Here is a 19,669-nt window from a genome sequence, read left to right as displayed (position 1 = left end):
TGTCTTCTCATATGATTGCATTGAATTTCCCTCGGGATCAATAAAGTATCTATCTATCTGTGATTGGATATTATTTGATTCGTGAAGTGAGTGATTCAGGTTGGATTTTTAGCTTGAAAACTTGCTAATCCTTAATACAAAGTCTCATTAAAATGATGCAAAAATAAACGTACACTGCAGGATCAAACAAGTTCACAAGAGTTCACAGCACAGTATTTACTTGATTTTTATTTATTTATATTAGATTTCACACGACTTTGAATTTACAGGAACAAAACTGTCAACATGAAATGTTTAAATGTGCACAAATGAAATCATTTTCACAAATAATTAAAAAATTAGGGGAAAGTTTATAGGGTAGGATGTAACCAAGTGGCACCGGCATACTTCGAGGTGTGATCTAATTCAACAAGCAAGCTAGCCAGTCCAAACATAAGCCTTTTGGGTTTTCTTTTTCTGTCATTTTGGACTGAAACATGAAATTCTTGTAGCAATAATTTCACAGAAAAGCTCAGTGAAATGTTTTTGTTTTTTTATTTATTGGACAACATGGAGTTTATAATTACGAAACAAATACAAACTTAGCGATAGATTAAAGATAAGGCAAAGTTCACAAAAAGCAGCACATCTCAGTCATCTGAAAGTGATTAAGAGAAACATTTCCATCAGTCACTCAGACCAAACATTCTTATCGTATGTATCTTTTTGACTGGGCGATCAAAATCTCAGACAGCCTGCATGACATTCAAGCTTTTTGTCAAAAGTTGAAACAAATATTTAATTATATGCCTTTTATTTGCAGGCAAAATAAATAAGGGAAAAAAATATTAAACATTTCTCAAAGAAAATGAAAGTTTTAAAAGCCACTGACAAATCAACTCCAGACTTTCTGGGTGGATTATATTTTTGTTGCAAGATGTTAACATTCAGTGGAAACCATATAAAACACAAAACTCACATTCCAAAATAGATTTTTATGCACTGGATCACTTACAGTGTTTCACACCATGGCATAATAAAGTCAAATATCCGATAGTACAATCTAATGTGTTATTGTGAGAAGGAAAAAGAAATTGTATTACCTAGAAAAAATACAGTTTTTAATCACTGCAACTTCAGATTGCCTCAGCAAAACATCAAAACAATTCAAACTATAACACTAATTTGAAAGTTACTTTTTTGTAAAATGTGGCCTGTACAACACACTCTGGCCTTGATCATACAAAGGCTCACTGTCCCTCACAGGCGACAAGGCAGTGACGAGGATGAAACGTTTCAAGCTTCGCTTTGCTCCAACATTCCACCCCCGGACACGAGACGGCTTTTCATAGGCTAATACAACAAGGCCCTGTGAGGAACCTCCAGCATAGCTAAAGTCAGTTTAATAAATTACATTCATCATCACCATCATAAAATAGAAGAGAATACATTTTAAAAGTGTTCATTTCTAAAGTTAAACTAGTAAAATATGTAAGTATACTCCTTATATTCCATCCAATAATGTGTAAAACCTTTCACAATGAAGTTATACAATGAATAAATCGTGAACAAATGCAATATCTATTGGTGGCTTGTCCGAGTTAATCACACACAAGCATACACACATGGTTTCACATAAAAACAAAACAAAACCCCGACTATATAAGTTGATTGTAAAGACACATTAAAGGGAAGATTGACGTTTGCACACACTGTTTGCAAAATGGCGAAATAATCTTACATGAACATTACGCAGATACGATTATCCACTCTGCCTGCTGTACATTTCAAACCAAAAGGGGCGACTACAGAATGTGGTATCAACCACACACAACTAAGCCTTGCAAAACCAACCTATTTAAAATTCTACTTTACCACATAAAGTATTTTACTGAGTTTTACAACTAATTATGAGACACTGCCATACAATACATGATCATCTTAAAAGAGAAGCAAAATTAAATCGAGGTGAATATCAACTGTTATACACGGTACACATATACAAGTATGTATAAGACTAAATCTAAACGAGTGTACGTAAAAAAACTAATGCACTGACGTAGCGTTGCAAAACACTTCTTTCTACATGTGAGTTAAGTAAAGTAGATTTTGCCGAGTGATTTTGCAAACAAATCCATATAAATATGCATGGGTGTCCTCATCTGCACACAATTCTATAGGCACTTGTAACATTCAAAAAATACAGCACTGACAACAGACTGTAACATTAAGACTTACAGTTCACACACTACTCAGCTCAACCCTCACAGGATTGCAAGAACTTTACTTAGATTATGAGCAGTTGGTTTGCTATATCTTCAAAGTGAACCAGATGTTTTATACCAGTCTGCAGTGTTACAATAATCTGAACTGTGTTCTTAGGTTAGTTTAATGCAAGTTAGACTTTTTTTTTTTTTTTTTTTTTAAAAAAAAGGACAGACTTATTTTGAGCCTAAAAAGTCTCTCACTCCTCCAGGCTAACTCAGAATTATAAGGAAATTAAGTAACCCCTGCTGACCAGTGGCACCAAATGTCAAAAAAAATAGGAAACAATGCTCTGAATTTGTGGTTTCTTATCAGTACTATGGAGCACGTTTTCAAAGACTGAACTAACCTGGAGGACATCATGAGTCATTTTTGTTTAAGGAAACTGCGCTGAGCCTAACTGACATTACTGACAGTACTGAGTCCCGCCACATTTAGCAGCCACAGCTCAACTCTGCTACAGGCTGTGCTGTGTTGAGATTTTACATTACTGTAATGTTACTGTTACACCTTTCACAAAATCTTCCCACTAAAATGTCCTTGTGTCTTTGTTGAGCTGTATAATGTGTTAACTCATTCAGGCATTAATCCTGCTGAAGATGACAGAAAATCCAACAAGTTAACCATCACTGGGACATAATGCAAATAATAGAAGGGGAAAATTTCACCGTCTGAATAATTGTTGCTTCATTGCTTTGAAGAAGTCTGTGCAGCAAATGGATTATACAGCACTTTCTCTTAGCGAACACACTGTATATGCAATGCAAAGGCACACCAGAAGGTGGAGCACTGATCCTGCTCTCTGGGGTAATGACGATGTAGATGAGATGACCCTCAGCACATTTTAAAGGAACTTCCATAATTTTAACAACATGAAGATTAAAGTTTAAATAAGTGCTTTGCATAAAACAAAGAAATCTGGCACTATATAAAAAAATCATTAATTTGATGAAATGTTCTCTTAGTTTACATAAAACATTCATGAAGGAAAAAAAAAACAAATTGTTTAACAATCCCATATAGGACCCCTTTACATCTGGTATGAACATGTACTGACACTGAAAACCGACTTCAGATTAGATCAGTTATGCTCATCTCTTCCTCTTGTGATATTTACACAATCTAAAACTGTCACTGAACAACATTTCTGTTTGTTTCCATGTAAGTTAGTATTAAGTAGTATTAAGGTGTTACTACAGCACAGCACTGCACATGTGTTTCCTGGCTGAATTTGTTCAGAAAAGTTCGTTTTTGTCTGTGAGGTTCCTATAAGTGAACTGACGACATGTTGAATTTTAGCTCATTAAAAGGCTAAATGCAAAGGCGCACACATACAGTAATCTTCTGTCTTCTGTGACACTTATCTAACAGTATAATCTTAGTAAGTGAGCTATGTAATTTGTTATGAGATATATACAGCTTTTTCATAAGTGATGTTATCAACATGCAGCTTGTAGCAGGTTGTGTGTGTTGTATTTACAGAGCAGCTGTTTGGGGTCTTTAACAGCTGCAACACGGCACTGACTTCTGCTCCTGGCGGTTACTTGAGGATGATCTGTTTCAGGGACAAAAGATAAGTCACTTAGTGATTACATACAATGGGAATGTAATCAGTCCAAATGTGTTGTTGTTACATGACAAACATCATGAAGTGCACATCAAGAATTATCATTGTGATGCATCTAAATGAAATTAAATGAACCCTAATGTACCCTAACCCCTTAAACTGCTGATGCTGGTCTTCGGTCTTTAACTAACTAAAAGACATTTCACAGTTTATGATTATATAATTCTTGGCTGTAGCATTACATCAAATATAGCAATATAGTGAATCATGCATCATTTTGTACACATCTTCTCAGAATTCTGCCTAAAATAAACAGTATTGTGTAACGTTGGATACCTCCACTGCAATTTAGAGTAAACTCATGTGTAACCCTCATCTACCAACATGCATTTGCGAAGATGGGTAGTTTACACATGAAGTTCTGCATATGTGAATATGACACAAACACTTCTCAGAAAGGCAGAAATCTAACAAAGAAAAGAACATTATCTTTTCCACAAATATTTTACATTGACTCAATCACAATCTCCACACATCAAAACCATCAAATGATTTAGTCTGAGCAGCTGAAATGGCCAAAATATAAATAATTCAAATCTCAAACAAATACACACACCCACACAACTTAGCATCGCCACTCCTGAAGGATATGTCAAGTTTCATATATAAAAAAGAAACCCTGATCATGAAAGTGTGTTTTCACAAATGATAATAATACAAGTAATGCAAATATTACCAAAAAATACAACCAGTATGAGAATTATCTAAACTATCATTGTGTTGTGAGTATTTTCACCTCAGTTCAGAGAACATTTTGAACTGCATTTTAAGAAAAGAAGCAGAAAATGACATCGAACAATGCCAAAAAAACAAAACAAAACCATGCAATAAAGAATATATGGAAAATCACCACTTGCAAATGGTGGACCTCTGAATACGTGGTGACTGTCATAAGGGAAAGGGGGTGATATGAAGCTCAGTTCTACTGAAGGTCTACAGGCAGATGAAGCTTAATGAGAGGCAATGAAAGCAGAGCAGTGCTATGCTGATAAAGAAGCTCCCCTGATTTAAAGATGAAGCACTTATTCAGAGCTCAAGGTTTTATGACAGAAAGCTTTAAAAAGGAGCAAACCTGATTGGCTGGTGCTGTTGCTGCGTAGGGGACACTTGTGGCGGGAGAAGTGGCTGCAGAGACAGTAGCAGGCGTAGCACTGTACATCATGGGGACTTTTTCAGGAAGGGAACCATGAAAGCAATGAAAAGGGAGGTGGAGCATTATGGTAACCATTGCAATGTTTTTCTCTCTCTTGCCAGGCACATACAAAATGACTACAGCAGAAAGCCATCGAGTTAGACCAGCAGATGGCATGTGATCACACAGCAAAGCGAGACAGCAGGGGAGAACATAAAAGGAGGGCTGGTAAGAGATAAAATTAGGAAATCTGACCATAATTTGACATCCCAAAAGAGCCGACATGTAAAGCAATGCCACTAGACAACATTAAAGTGCTTTTATAAGGTATTTAAGGAGTTTTAATAACCTAAAACATTTAACAGTATGAAAAACGATGACATGAATCTTAGGGATGCTGATCAAATTTCCTAATCCATGACCATTCTACAAACAAAATCCTGCAAAATGCTTACATTTTAATATTGTGTTTGACTGAAGCAATGTTTGAGAAAGGATGATTAATATAAGATTATTACATATTATAAATAAGTATATATTCCAATAATTGACAATCAAAAAACACACAAATATGCAACACAAACAAAAGAATTAACAGAACAAAAACCATGAAATCCCTGATAAGATGTGGTTTTAATGTGGGTTCCTGATTATTGCTCTCCTATGCTGGAATAACAAGACAGGCAGATTAATTTGAAGGCTTCACCTGTGCTCTCCATTGATTATGAGACACACAGTTCATAACATAGTCACAAACAAATAAGGAAGGCACCTACCAACGCTGTTAGCGGGAGCCATGCACAGGACGGAACCTGCAGGATTATCACATGGAAAGAGACACTGTTTTAGTGTGACTGACACATATCAGTATGGCCAACACTGACCCACAGGAACACATCTTTAATTAACTAAGCATACACAGATGAAGCGCCCCCCCCCCCCCCCAAAAAAAGCACTGTTTCACTGTGTCCACTTGGATAAACAGAAACCAGGAAAATCTGCACTTTAGAAGGTGTTTTGAAAAAAAAAACAAGCTGTCAAGCTGTTTACATATAAATAAGGAAAATGTTTGTTTCCTCAGTTTCAGGGTCCTGGTGTTGTGTATGCTGGCTAATTGTCACACTGTCACAACTTAAGATAAGATAAAATAATCCTTTATTAGTCCCATAACTGGGAAATTACAGGGGACTAACTAACTGTCACACTGTCACAACTTACTGGGCCATGAATAGAATAGAGGCATTATTAATGAAGTAATACTTGTGCTTTCCTATCGATGACAAGTCAAAATGTCTGCTGAGAAAGAGGACTACAGCAGGGCAGTGTAATTAGTGAACAATGTGAAAATGTGCTCTGTTCAGTGTTCCTACTTCTGTGGTTTTCTTGCAATGACACGTCAAAATGCTGATAATACAGACGTCTGCCAAGTTCTTAAGTCAAGTGACAACATTGAGTGTTCAGTGAGCAGTTTTTAGCTCCAGAAGATACACAGACATAACATATTAAAACTGAAAAGTGCATAATGTGCCTGTTTATCTTTGAATCTACAAGTTTAGAGGCTTACCTGTGGGATAAAATGCAGCAGTGGGCTGCTGAAGCTGTGTGCTAGCCAGAGCCTGTTGGTAGTGCAAAAAACTGGGGCTGAGGAGAGAGCTGGTCCAACCACTCTTCTCAAGAGCTGGTCTCTTTGGTAGGGGCTGTAGGACACTGTGGGGAAAGGCCTGAAAAGTAACAAAAGGAGACATGACACACCGAAACATCCCAAATTTCTGTTCTCTCTGTTCAGCTACACACACACACACACTTATTATTATTATTATTATAGTATTAAGTTAAGAAAAGATAACAACAAACACAACTTTACAATAAAGGTGACATATCACATACTGGAAAAAATCAAGGATGGTATTAGGATACAAATATGAATGGAATAATGTATCAACAAATATTTTAAAATATCACACAAATTAAGCACTTTAAGGTACTGATGATGCCTGTGTGCACAAAGACTATATGAAACTTGAAGAACCTTTATGACAAAAACTAAAAGTTATTACAGCACAATTAATAGCTACAACCAAAGCAAAAGGTGAAAATACCAGGTCTACAGTTGCCTCGAGGGATCGCTTCATTGCTTTGGCAGTCGACTGAGTCTTTTAATAGCAGGCAGCGAGCACATGATGGCAGTGGGCCAATGGGATTCAAGCGTATTAACATAGAGGTAACGGCAAGCAGAGGTGCATCATGGGGGACAGCATTGTGGATAGGTGAGAAGGGGAAAACAAAACAAAAAAATCTGAATGTAGTATACCACAGAAAACACAATATGCATGCACAGTAACCAAAATAACATAAGGACACACTGACTAAAGATTCCTTAATTAGTAGGTCTACATGTAGAGTTAATCAATAGCTTTAGCAATGCAGATTTACAATGATACAGCCTTGTTTATTATTCACACTGCATACTGATCACTAGGACAACATTACTTGATCAGAGTTTGTTGACTGTAATCAAAACACTACCACAACCATGATGCAATCAGTGCAACTAAGCACACTGTGTTATTTTGGAAAAGAGACACCAAATTTACTGCTTTCAGGAAGGAATAACAATGAAAGAACAGCATTTTTTGCACTGTTAAATAAAAGAAGAGAGAGCTAGCCAAAGGCAACATCACAGAGAAACAGCTGAATTAAGCATCTATCCGGTGTCATTAGGCACAGAATGTGGAGCTCCATTTACTACACTCACACTGAGGTTTTGGGTGAGATGGCAGATGCCTCCTCTGCTTGTAATGTACACAGCTAAACATAACTGCTTTTGTGATCTCAAAATACAACTGAAATCTCACACAACAAAAATAAAATGCAAATGTAAGTAACCATAAAAGATGATATACATGAAAAGTGATGTAGATGGTCTATGGAGAGCATGGAGGGCAAAGAAGGACTTTTCATTGAGGCCACGCGGCTCCAGAGCACACTTAATACAGTTCAATATAATAGTATATTTGTAATTTGTGCCAAGTGAGATAGCTGAAAATACTTTGTTTTTTAAGTAAGTTTAACATGCAATGAGGAATTTTTGTCTCCCCTTGTGGCAGTGAGAATAATTACAAAACCACGTGTGTGACACCATAGGCCCTGCCATACTCCTAGATGTTGTAGTCCACTGGTTGGTGAATCAGTTTTTGCTAAATAGTGTAAAATGTACCGCTACAGGTGTCGCCAACTACTGTAGACTGCAAAACAGATAGAGAGAGATTTATCCATCACGTTTAGGGAAAGTAAGTAAATGTTATAAATGAAACCAAATCAAGAAGCGTTTTTAGATGTGAGAACTGGCAAAAGAAATGGCAAAATTATGGAGGAGAAAAAAGGTGAAATTGATTCAGAGTCACTTTATGTTTTAATGCACTTTTCAATGCAGGCAATTAGTACAAAGATTAGCTACTTCACTGATGTATACTGTACGGCACAGAATAAAACTGTTTCGCAAGCCGTTTCTCAGTTAACTCCAACACAGAACCAGTTCTGTCCGAGAAGTTCCAACATAGCAACCATACGTCTTATGATTTGACCCCTTCAAAAGCACAATCACAGCTCCATCACAAAAATTCAACAGGCCAGGTGGTTTGCTATTGTTCTCAATTTGAGTGGCAGGTCTTTTAATATAAAGGTATCCATAGGTAAGTAGCAAACTGTGACTGCTATTAGTTCATCTGGCATACTTTTTATGGTGCCAGTTTACCAAAATGTAAACAAATGCAGGATTAAAGAAAAAAAAGGGGGGGGCTCAAGTGGGAGGCCACAGTGTAACTCAGTGAATCCACGGAAACATTGTACTTCCTGTTTACAAGCGGGGCGTTGTCTCGATTGTCAGTTGTCTTGAGGCTTGCGGCTTTGAAAACACCTGGCCTTAAAAATCACTAATTTGGACTTTAACTTACAGTTTTAACTAAAGGTGCAACATGAGTTTAAGAATGAATTGTCATTCCTTGTTCTATTAAACACATTACATTAAAGTGCTTTTAAAATAGATATATAGTGCTCAATATTCAGGGATGTCATGGCAAACACAATTACACTAAAAAAACCGTATAACCACATTATCTGTAGGATTATGTGTTGTATGCAAACTAAAACTCTTTCTACTACTCAGAAGGATAAGGCTCTGTCTTACCACGGCTGCGGCCTGGGCTGCCACGGCTGCGTGACTGACTTGCTGTTGACAGGATTTGATTTTGGCCTGCAAGTGTGCAGGCGGATGAAAATACTTGCACTTCTCCCTGGAGCAGCGGCTCTTGATGTAGTCCATGCAAACAGTGACAGTGTTATCAGTGGTGTCAATCATTGGACTGTCACTGGGGTGGGCAAAGCGGCAATCTGTCTCCCCTCTCGCGCAGCTTCCCCGCTGAAACTCGCGGCAAACCTGAAGGAGAGTGATTATTAAGAGAGTGAGAGGAATTCAGCTTTGACTATGTAGCCGCCATATGTCAAACCACAGAGGGGCTACTGGATTTTTTAAATGTTAAATCACTCCTTGTGGTGCATGAATACCTCTAGTTTGTCTGTTCGCTGCAGCTTCTGTAAAGGAGAAGAAGAGGAGGAAGAAGAAGTGGAAGAAGAAGAGGAGCCCTGGACTGTGATAGGTGGGCTCCCAGGAACAAGAACCGGGGTGCTGTCGGTCGGGACAAGGCTCATGCCATGGCTCAACGGTGTCACATATGAACCATAACAAAGACCAGTGTTTGTGCCCAGCCCCTGTGTAAAAGAAAATGTTGGCCATCTCATATGTAAGTGTCAAACTTGCAACAGGTGATGAGATGTAAAAGATACTACACATTCGTCTATAGAGAACCATTTATACCCAGTTCAAATGCTCTAAGTTGGCAAAAAATTGGGTGTTGGGATTGTAGTACCCCAAATATAAGTTTAAGATATTAATATCATCTGTAAAGATGTTTTATTAAAAGTATCTACCACTAAATCCACAAGGGTATACTTACAATATATGATAAATACAATAAGTTAAGACTAATATATTATATATTACAACCAATAAAAACTATGAACAATTACAATTGGAATTTGGGGCCCTGATTTGAGTTAGACTGACTATAGTGTAATAACTTTGGGGCTCTTACCACAGGCTGCAGGCTGGGTCCTGGGATCATGAGCTGCATCTGTTGGGCCAACACAGCGGCTGCCGTCTTCTGCTGAATAAGATTGTTGCGCCCGTTTATCTCTAATTGGGTTTTTAAGTGTGAAGGAGGATGAAGATACTTGCAATTTTCCCTTGAGCATCTGCCCTGTAATCACAGAAAACAAGAGAAGCATTTAAGAAAAAAGTAACATTTTATTTGTTCCCTAAAAGTGGGGAGAAAACCTTTTTAATTTTAAACATAGTGGACTGAATTATTGATCAGAAATGAGATGCACTGAGATCCCACACTGGCCTTGAAAGTTAGCTTCTGAGGTAGATGATGTGCAGCAGAATCACTGTTGTAAGGAGTATTGTTTAGACGAAGAAGACATCAATTCAAGAAGATATCAATTCACAATGCTGTCTTTAGGACTATGCTATAGCTATCATGAGAGACTTTAAAAAGAAGCTGACTGGCCACATATTACACCCGTAAACCCATCAGCTATGGGAATTCAGTGATGATTTACTTTATATTATCAGTCAGGTTATTAAGCCTGAGCATTACTCTCTCCTTTTAGACTTTAAAATGAGCCTGCCAACACACGTTCTGTCAATCAAGCATCTGTATTAGCCTAATGAGAGGTCAGCTTCCTTTGCCCTTCATATTCAAATCCTTCAATCAAGTTAACTAATTTCCTCTCATTTGCATTTCTTCCGAGAGATTTATATTAGTCATTTTCAGTGAATATCCATGTAGGTTTAACTGTCATCAGCGTTTTATTAGTCTGTGTAAGAGAAAATGCCGTGCCTGCAGAAAGTATTCTTCCCTTGAAATATTTTACTGTTACACAATGTTGTACATCCTTCCAGTTGAAAGTTTATTGAAAGTATGAAATGAAAGTACGTGTTACGTATTACACTAGAATAAAGGTTCATAAACCTCAGGTGTGACCCAAAGACAAGGAAGCCGCTGTCCTCTGACTACTCTGTTTTGAAAGTATCTGACTTCTCTGTAGTTTAGAGGGGATGTTTTTGTGAGCTCTGGTTGTCACTGTCTGCTGTGGTGAACTTTATTTTCGATCTGTATGAAACAGTCTAATGGAGTGTTGAATGGGTATGCATCCTTCTCTGCTCTCGGATTCAAGTCAACAGTTAACAAATCACATGGCAATACAGTGCCATCAGCGGACAAGTAAGAGGAAAACAACATTTGTTTGGCAAGTACCATTTTGGCTACTATCTCCACTTTGTCTTGTAATAAATAAAGGCTGCAAGTGAGTAAAAGCTGCTGAGTAAATACCAGCTGACATTATATCCGTAGCCATGTCAGTAACAGATATTTACAAACTCTTTAGACAAAAGCCTATTGATAAAGAAGAGATGTGACATGGCCACATGACTGCAACAACTACAGATCTGCCAGGTGACCTCTATTTTCCATCATCACAACAGGCTGCAATTCTGGGTTAAGACTTCACTCTAAAAATAAGATAAAACTAACTATTCAGTTAGCAACCACCTGACACCTCCCATGATTAAGGTCTGTAACCACCGTGTACAACCTCTTTAGCCTGAGCTCACTATTTCTACTTGATAATCTATTTAACAATATTCAAGATAAATCAATACATGTTCTTCTTAGGTAAAGAAGTACGGTCATTTTGCATTAAAGTTCAGGCCCTTAATCGCTGGGGCACAGAGAAGACCCTCTGTCCAGGCAAGCTGTATTAAAACTGCCTACAGTCAGGAGGTAAGACAATGACTCGACATGAGAACAATCCTGGGGGCAAAGCTGTATTGTGGTGTGATAGTGGACGCGTGAGAGCGGATTAAGGCAGCCCTGGTCTTATTCAGGGCAACTGAGCAAACAGGAGAATAAACTGGCTGTAATCCAACCGGCTGCCAGAATTTTTTATAGTCCACATTAGCTGTGATGAGGGCAACACCTGACAGGTATTATACTCTATCTCTGGAAAAATACAGTATTACCTATGAATTCACAAACACTGGAGTGATACATAATGGAAGATAAAGCTTTGAGATTGCAGCTTTGCTCTGTGGACTGACATATTTCTGAGTGGAACTGGTTTTTGGTACAGCTTAATATAGGGAGGGATTTCAAGACTTCACCATTAGGTGAGACCAAGACATCAAACTTGACAACTTGTCTGGATGGTAATTGAGGGTCATTTCCCTTCTCTGTTATCACTTGCAGGGGAGGAAAGAAAAGAGAAAAGAATGTTTTTATCTTATACTACGTAGTATGAGTTTGAAGAAAAGTGTAGAAAATGATAAATGATATCAGGCATACTTTGCAAAAACACACAAAGAGCAGGCTGTAAAATAAATAATAATGTAAAACTGGATTTTTGTTTTGGCACAATACCACAGTGAAACTATTCACTCAGTGTCACAGGTGACAGCGAGAAAAATACATTGCAGTGTGTGGACTATTTCTTACCTTTAATGAGTCAAAGCAGGCAATAACTCTCCCATTTTCAACTTGGCAGCTCTTCGGTGGATGAGCAAATTTGCATTCCTCATCACTACGTGAACAGTTTCCTCGCTGAAACTGTCGACAGACTTCCAGTGTAAGCCATTTTGTGTCCCTCACTGAAGACAGGTTCAACGCCATGCCCAAAGGTTATAATCACAAATGTGATATTTTTTGAAAGTCAGACTTATTGCCTTGTGCCTCATACACCAAAAGGGCTCTATGCACAAAGTTCTCTTTTAAAACAACCTGGTGAGTCCTCCATTAGCTGGAGTGAAAAGATCAGAAGGCTGGTCAATCACTGAGAAGTTGCCCATCAAACAGAAATAACTACACAAATGCTGGTGCCCATAAATATCAGACAAGTGAGAGAGATTTACAGCAGACTTATCAATTTAGTAATACATTCTCAGTCACTTTTGTCCTCTTATATTCTGTTTCAATTTTAGCATTTCTTTAGGCGCTGACGTTGTGCAAAATGATGGAAATGGCTCGCAGGTGAGGTATCCAGTGCTGATGCCCGAGTCTGGCCCGACAGACCGACTTTAAGTTCAGATATCTTCTAAAAGACCTGTTTGTGATCTGAAAGACAACAAAAAACATGCATATTACTAATTATGGAGCCATTAGTCTACACTTGGCACATTTAGAGCCACTATAAATTATTTTTGAACGCTCATGGCATCTCATGTCATTTCCTCAATTCTCTAGAGGCTGTTCATGCTCTAGAGTCATCTGTTGTTTTGCAGTTTACAGCAGAAAGCAGATAAGCTCAAAAAATAACAAACATGATCTTGTGTAATTAGTCAAGTTATATTTAGTCATGTCAGACTCCCATGACACTAATGGTTTTAGTCACTTTTTTAAGGCAAAAAGCCTGGTCTTTCTCTTCTTTGAGCTTCTACAATGTGAGCATTTCAGAAACTGTATTCGTCTCCTTTAAACTGAATCTCTTTGGATCTGATGATGTTGCTTGCACAAAACAAAAACATCTAAAGATGTCACCTTGCACTCTGGTAAAGAGTGATGGACATGTTTTGCTACTTTGGTATTTTGTGGACTAAAAAATTAACTGATTAAATAAGAAAATAATTGGAAGCTAAATCAACAATGAAAGATAACTATATAAGATATGTCAAGCAAAACATCAATGGTAGCATAGATGAAATATATGAAGAAATGCAAAATTCCACATTTCACAATTAATTTATCTAAGCCATGTTTGCTCAATAAATAGGTAAGCATGTTACAGAGACATACCCACAGCTGTTGTGCTAGTCTGGACATTGTCATGGTAATCAATCAATCAATCAATCAATAACACAATGTGAACATTTCCAAAGCTCCAATAAGAAGAACCATTAGGTGGGTGTTATACTGCATGTGCACACATTTTGCATTCACTACAACTGACGGCCAATTAAAACAAGATTTCATATTAATCACACATTCCACTGAAATAAATTTTACTCAATTTAACATATTTTTACATTACACTGCAAATCTCTATTATTTGCTAATTGCTAATAAGGATTACACAAGCACTGTCGAATTGCTCCAGTCAGATATGCTGACTCTTGGTCCACCAAACCACATACACAATACAAGGAAAGCAAGACAAAGCTTAAACACACATTGTGTTGGGAGCCAAACACAGAACAGGACAGTCAGACCAATAAGTGGTGAAACATACAGGAAGTTGCTGAGCAGACAGAAAAGGGGGTTAACTCATGAGCTAAATAAATCTGTTCGAGAGCTGAAAAGTAACATTGTCAACAAATAAACAAAGACTCTAAAGGCACAGATTCAGAATAAGTCTGACTGCTGAGAAGCCAGATCTTATACTGTAACAATCTTTCAGTTTTACTGCATGCTTTCCCACAGCATACTGCAGCAAATTCCTTTGGACACAAGTCAGAAAGCGAAGCAAGAAAACCTACCTCTTTCCATTCATGCAGCACTAAAGAACTTCTGTCCCTGACCAAGAATCTAGGTTAGAGATACAACTTCTAAGTAGCTAACATATTAAGAGGATAATGACCATAACAACGACTTTTAAAACCCTCTCTGTCCCATGGATTCAGTGACCGAAGATTTTCTCTTCTCAGCAGTAAAAACAGACTGTCTGTCGAACTCTGGCTGAAACATTTCCAGCCAACCCCTTCCTGTTTGACTGCCAGCCTCTGGGAAGACCCTCCCAGTCAGAAATTGGCCAATAGAAAACCAGAGGCTGATGCACTGTGTGAAAGCTGGCTGCAAAGCTTGGAGCATGATACTACCGGCAGCTGACCCTTTATCAGCGAATAAAAATGTGATTATTTAGAGAAGATTAAATTCAACACTTGAATGCGCTTCCACGGTGTATTACTGTTACGATGACCAAGTGTTAGTTTAAGACGTTATCCTCCTATTAACATTTGTACAGACAATTGTACAGACCTACTGCACCAGTGTGACCATGTACAGAAAATGAAGCACATCAGTGTATTGTATGTCCTGAACATGTTTTACACAGTGTCCTGCATGTATATTAGTACAGTTACTGTAAATGTAGGCCAAAGCCATAAGCTCTCTTTGTATTATTGCATGCCAGTCATGACTCCCAACATAAAATTGCAGTAGAAATTAACAATAGAAATTTTCTATGAGTACAACTCCACATAAGTTAAGTTTAGACTCAGTTTGGTTACTTTTTGGAATGAGATTTTACATGAAAGAACATTTGAGATTTTTTCTAATGAGCCCACCATTCAATATATAATATATTGTTCATATACTTTTCGGATGTTTTTTAAAGGTTCTAACTTTTCTTCCTTATCCTGCTTCTGGAATGTAAATTCTTACTCAGTTCTCACAAAACGGGATGTGAAATCCAGCATGGCATTTCCCAAGACAGAAGAGATCAACTCTCAAGGCTGACCACAAGGGATGCAAAACAGAATAAAAAAATGCTATAGCACTGAAACATAATGACATGACAGCATGACGAACTGTTTATCCAGACCAGTTAATTTTTAAACTCTGCCACTATTTTATCAGAACTGATGTTTAAAAACTAGTAAATGTTTGTTTATTTTAAGCAGCCTATTCTTGGTGAAAAAGATCTTTGAACAGTATAGGTGAATGTTTACTTCGGTCTATTCTGACACACGGTGTCCTATTCAGAATAGTGGGTGAAAAGATATTTCTCTGGGTCCAAACGCTCGACCCAGTTCGTCCCACCCACTCCATCGACTTGACAATTCAGTCTGATATCACTCAAATAACATATATTCATATTTTCAAAGCCATTACAAAATACTTGTAGACTGTTTGTGATGGGGTGTTGTCCACATTTTATGAAAGGGGAAATGTTAATTTCGCTTGTCTGACGATGCCCGTCCGCCCATGCAACGTTATATGTACACTTATCAACTTCAAAACACAACTATCGAGCAGCAAAAAATACAATCCCATTTCAATGACAGCAAACTACCTGACACTATTCTTGCATCACACTGTCTAATTTGCAGTTTGGTAACGCTACGTCCGATGGTAGCATGGTTAAGTCTCTGATTTGTATTTGAATTCTCACCGTAAGCTACTTTCGCTAGTCAGCTAATCACAGACACTTAGCTAACAAGCTAAAGACAGCGCTGTCATCCGGCTAACGTTGTAACATTAACGTCAACATATATTAGCGTACGTTAGCCACACTGTTGGCTAAAGAGAGTGCCTGCTTACCTCATCATCACGGATGAACTGCTTCCCAGAGGATCACGCACCAGCCAGGGCAGACGACACGGCAGTCCAACTGAAGTAACGAAAACAAGATGTCAAGTGCTCCCGAAATATCTGTTTAACAGCCCATTTAATTCTTGATCTGTTCGTAGGACTATGGCTTGTTATTTCGTTAATATATCCGTCCTCATTTCTTCTTTACTTGTAGCACTGCACAGATTTAAGCAACAAGCTTTGACAGCTTACTGTACGATCGTGAGTTTAATGTGAAGAGGGGTTACCCGTGGTACGTTGACAAGTATAAACACGATTAATAATTGAATATGCAACGTTTAAAATCAAGAAAAGCAAACAACTACTTATACCAAAATATTGGACGTATTAACTTCATTTGAACACGATCAGTTTGGTCAATCTACAGATTGTATCTCTTAAACATCCCTTACGACCACAAAGTGGTACGATCCACACGAATGCCAGCAGGCTAAAAGGAAAAGGGTTTGTTTGTTGCCAAGGGAACAAACAATAAAACCATGTGAGCTTTTTTGGATTAGTTTAAAACACACTTTCTTATACAAATATAAATGTATTATATTAACAAGGCATATCAGTAAATTACACACCCCAAGTAGTTCCTTCCACGTTTTGGTCCACCTGGTTGGGTATACTGTAAAGCAAGATGGACATAGCCCGGCTTTCTATGCCCGAACTGGCTCGACAAAACCTAAAACCCCAACCAGAGATAGCCCTTATTGTCGGTAGAATTTCCAGTGTTATTACCTGCAGCAAACGCAAGGAAGTTTGCTTTATGACTCTGGAAGTCACACTTCCATTAAAAAATGTTGCGACCTTTGTGTTCAGCTGCTGACATCCATGGCTTGTCATGAAATTATTCGGAAATTGTTGATGTTCATGAGGAACATAAACCAGTTATGACTAACTGATTGATTTTCCCTTTTCTGTTTCTCTAGGCTTCTTGAGGCAACAGATGGGATTTATGTGATCTGTCACACTGACAGACCTTTTCAACAAACTGGAGATGTGGCATGAAGTGCCACAGGGAAAGGTCACCATATTGTTCCCATTGAGGAAAATGTCACTGTCAAACTAATAGAATACAGAAATCCTCGGTTTGTTTTCACTGTAACTCTGTTTGCTGTTCACATATTTTGTTATTAACCTTACTCCATTTAATATCAGCATCATATTGGCATCAGTACATATCACCTGTTGAGTTCTTTGAAATGAACTTGAAATTGAGCTTATACTATACTACCACAGTTACTACCACAGTTATGAACCTTTGTCTGAAAAGACACAGGAAACTGTCTCCAGTGTGCTGCAGCTTATATTTATTTTGTTTTTTGTGCTTGTCGATATGACACTACACTACTTTAAATTATCAGAACGAATTAAATGCAAATGTTCATTTGGTGTACTGCAGCATAATTAACCGCTGAAAGCAACGCTCCCAACTAGTGGAAATAGTAATAGTAATAGAGGAAAGGCAGAACTAAAATTTTTCATTGAGAAACAGTTGTATTTGAATGGGATACAGGCTTATTTCTTCTTCTATTCATATTCATATTTTCATTTATTGCTGTTGTGAAACAAACTCTCTTAATTTCTATAAACACAAAAGAAACCTCCATTTTCCCCTAACAGCCAGTAGAATTAGATGGAGAGATTAGAAAAGCTGCAATTCCGTGTTGTTGCCTGTAGATGTCAGTCTTCTATAAAATATATTTTGACATGTTCACAAACCCAGAGACTTTACATGGAGAATTTGGTCCAGAAACATCGAGGTGTTGGTTTTGTGATGCAAGCTGTACCACATCCTGCACTAACTGAGGGTTTGAAAGGTGAGTAAATAAATGACCTGTGAAGATCAATACACTTCAGCATTCATGGTCCTGCTTGTACTGTTCTGTACTCTGACAAAAACTGATTCCACCATGACAGGTTAGCCTGGTTCAGAAGGACCAAATACATGTGAAAGTGAACTTTAGTCGAACCAAAAGCAAATCAAATGCTTTTACTTTGCTTGAAACATAATTTAGCTTCACATCATGGATACAGTTTTAAACCTATTTATCGTAAACAATGATACAAAAATCTTAATCAAGACCTTTTCAGTGGTTAGAATTTGTGCTCATGTTATTGTGATTCTAAGATAAATTTATGGTAGACATGATCTTTAATTTTACCTGGTTCATTTTGTTTTTGTAAAAACACATTTGAATTCATGTTTTCATTCCCATCAGAAGAAATTTTAAGCATTACAGGTCATCACTGTTAATAATGATGTTTATTCCATTATTTTAAAACTTGCATATTTCTGTGTACCAGCATTTGGTGTTAGGCACCAGATTTTGTGCTGACTATAAAAACTCAGCAAGCAGAGCACAGTCCTCAAGCAACCCTTTATGGTTTTTTCTCAAGTCATTACACACTTCCTACAGTTAAACATCGAAGATAATACAGTCATACCATCTGGGTGGAAACGACTTGCTGCAGCCACTGGCTGAAATGCTGAGGCAGCCATCCATACTGTACATCCTGAGGGGAAGCAGAAAATTCTGTATTTCTGAAGAAACAAAGAGATTTACTGTAAAGTGTTCCTTTAGAAAACACCATGTCAATGTAATATAAGCACCTGATGCATTTTATGTTAGTGGTGGAGGGAGGTAAATGTACTTTTATGGCAATATTGTTGCACTTGTTAACACCAAATCAGTGGTGATCTAAGAGCAGTGACAAAATCAGTTACATTGTCAGAGTACCCTCATATATTCAAAAATATGTCCATCTTTTACAATTTAGAGTTTGTTTTGTTAATACGGAGTAAATGTTTCATGCTGCCGTTACTTCATGGCCATCTGGTCTTTTTTAAGTAAATGTCTGCTAATTGCTTATTTGAGCCGAAATGAAAGGAGTGAAGATATCAAACCAGCATACTAAGAAAAACACTGTTTGTCTGTAATTTGGCCAATAAAAGCAAAAGACATCTGCTTACCTTGTTACTTCTTCATATCAGAAGAAATGACAAATACCCAGATGCATTTTGTAATTGTGTAGAAGTGGTAATCTCTGAGATTGAACATATACATTCTGTTTAATTCCTCGTTGACCATTTTGCAAGGTGAAAAAAATGGTCAGTACAGCAGTCTTGACATGGAGTCTGTCTGCATAAGAAGACAATGTTCTAAATGTTTATTTTGGTTGGTTGACAGATGCTGTAAGTAAATTCCACTTTATGTATGTAATGTTTTTAAGATGATTGAATTTTGAACATTTCAT

At 37.6% G+C, this 19,669-nt stretch overlaps 1 protein-coding gene across 6 annotated transcripts; it reads right to left on the bottom strand.

Annotated features, from left to right (window-relative positions):
* Positions 1-526: 526 nt before the first annotated feature.
* LOC124066745 (muscleblind-like protein 2a) lies at positions 527-16,689 on the bottom strand. Of its 6 annotated transcripts, none has more exons than XM_046403490.1 (10): positions 16,373-16,689; positions 12,617-13,231; positions 10,154-10,318; positions 9,567-9,770; positions 9,190-9,438; positions 7,103-7,156; positions 6,568-6,724; positions 5,780-5,815; positions 4,944-4,996; positions 527-3,799 (listed from the first exon to the last, which is right to left on the bottom strand). In XM_046403490.1, exons 2-10 carry the CDS (start codon positions 12,788-12,790, stop codon positions 3,785-3,787), a joined length of 1,107 nt encoding a protein of 368 aa, XP_046259446.1. In that variant the 5' UTR covers positions 12,791-13,231; positions 16,373-16,689; the 3' UTR covers positions 527-3,784. The 6 variants fall into 6 exon arrangements, with proteins under 6 accessions (XP_046259446.1, XP_046259445.1, XP_046259443.1 ...); XM_046403489.1 differs by having other exon boundaries at positions 4,944-5,038; positions 16,373-16,685; XM_046403487.1 differs by lacking the exon at positions 4,944-4,996 and having other exon boundaries at positions 16,373-16,687.
* Positions 16,690-19,669: the final 2,980 nt, after the last annotated feature.

This window comes from Scatophagus argus, chromosome 11, assembly GCF_020382885.2.
Source record: "Scatophagus argus isolate fScaArg1 chromosome 11, fScaArg1.pri, whole genome shotgun sequence".
In the NCBI taxonomy this organism is placed as follows: Eukaryota; Metazoa; Chordata; class Actinopteri; family Scatophagidae; genus Scatophagus; species Scatophagus argus.
This window is presented reverse-complemented; position numbering and strand designations above follow the sequence as displayed.

Bases quoted from the DNA above. Each gene is read 5' to 3' on its own strand.
- LOC124066745 (XM_046403487.1), bottom strand. From the start codon at position 12,790: ATGGCGTTGAACCTGTCTTCAGTGAGGGACACAAAATGGCTTACACTG. The intron at 9,771-10,153 runs GTAAGAGCCCCA...TCTTTTACACAG, and splicing joins GACCCAGCCTGCAGCCTGTG to GGGCTGGGCACAAACACTGG. The intron at 5,816-6,567 runs GTAAGCCTCTAA...ATAATCCTGCAG, and splicing joins TGCTGCATTTTATCCCACAG to GTTCCGTCCTGTGCATGGCT.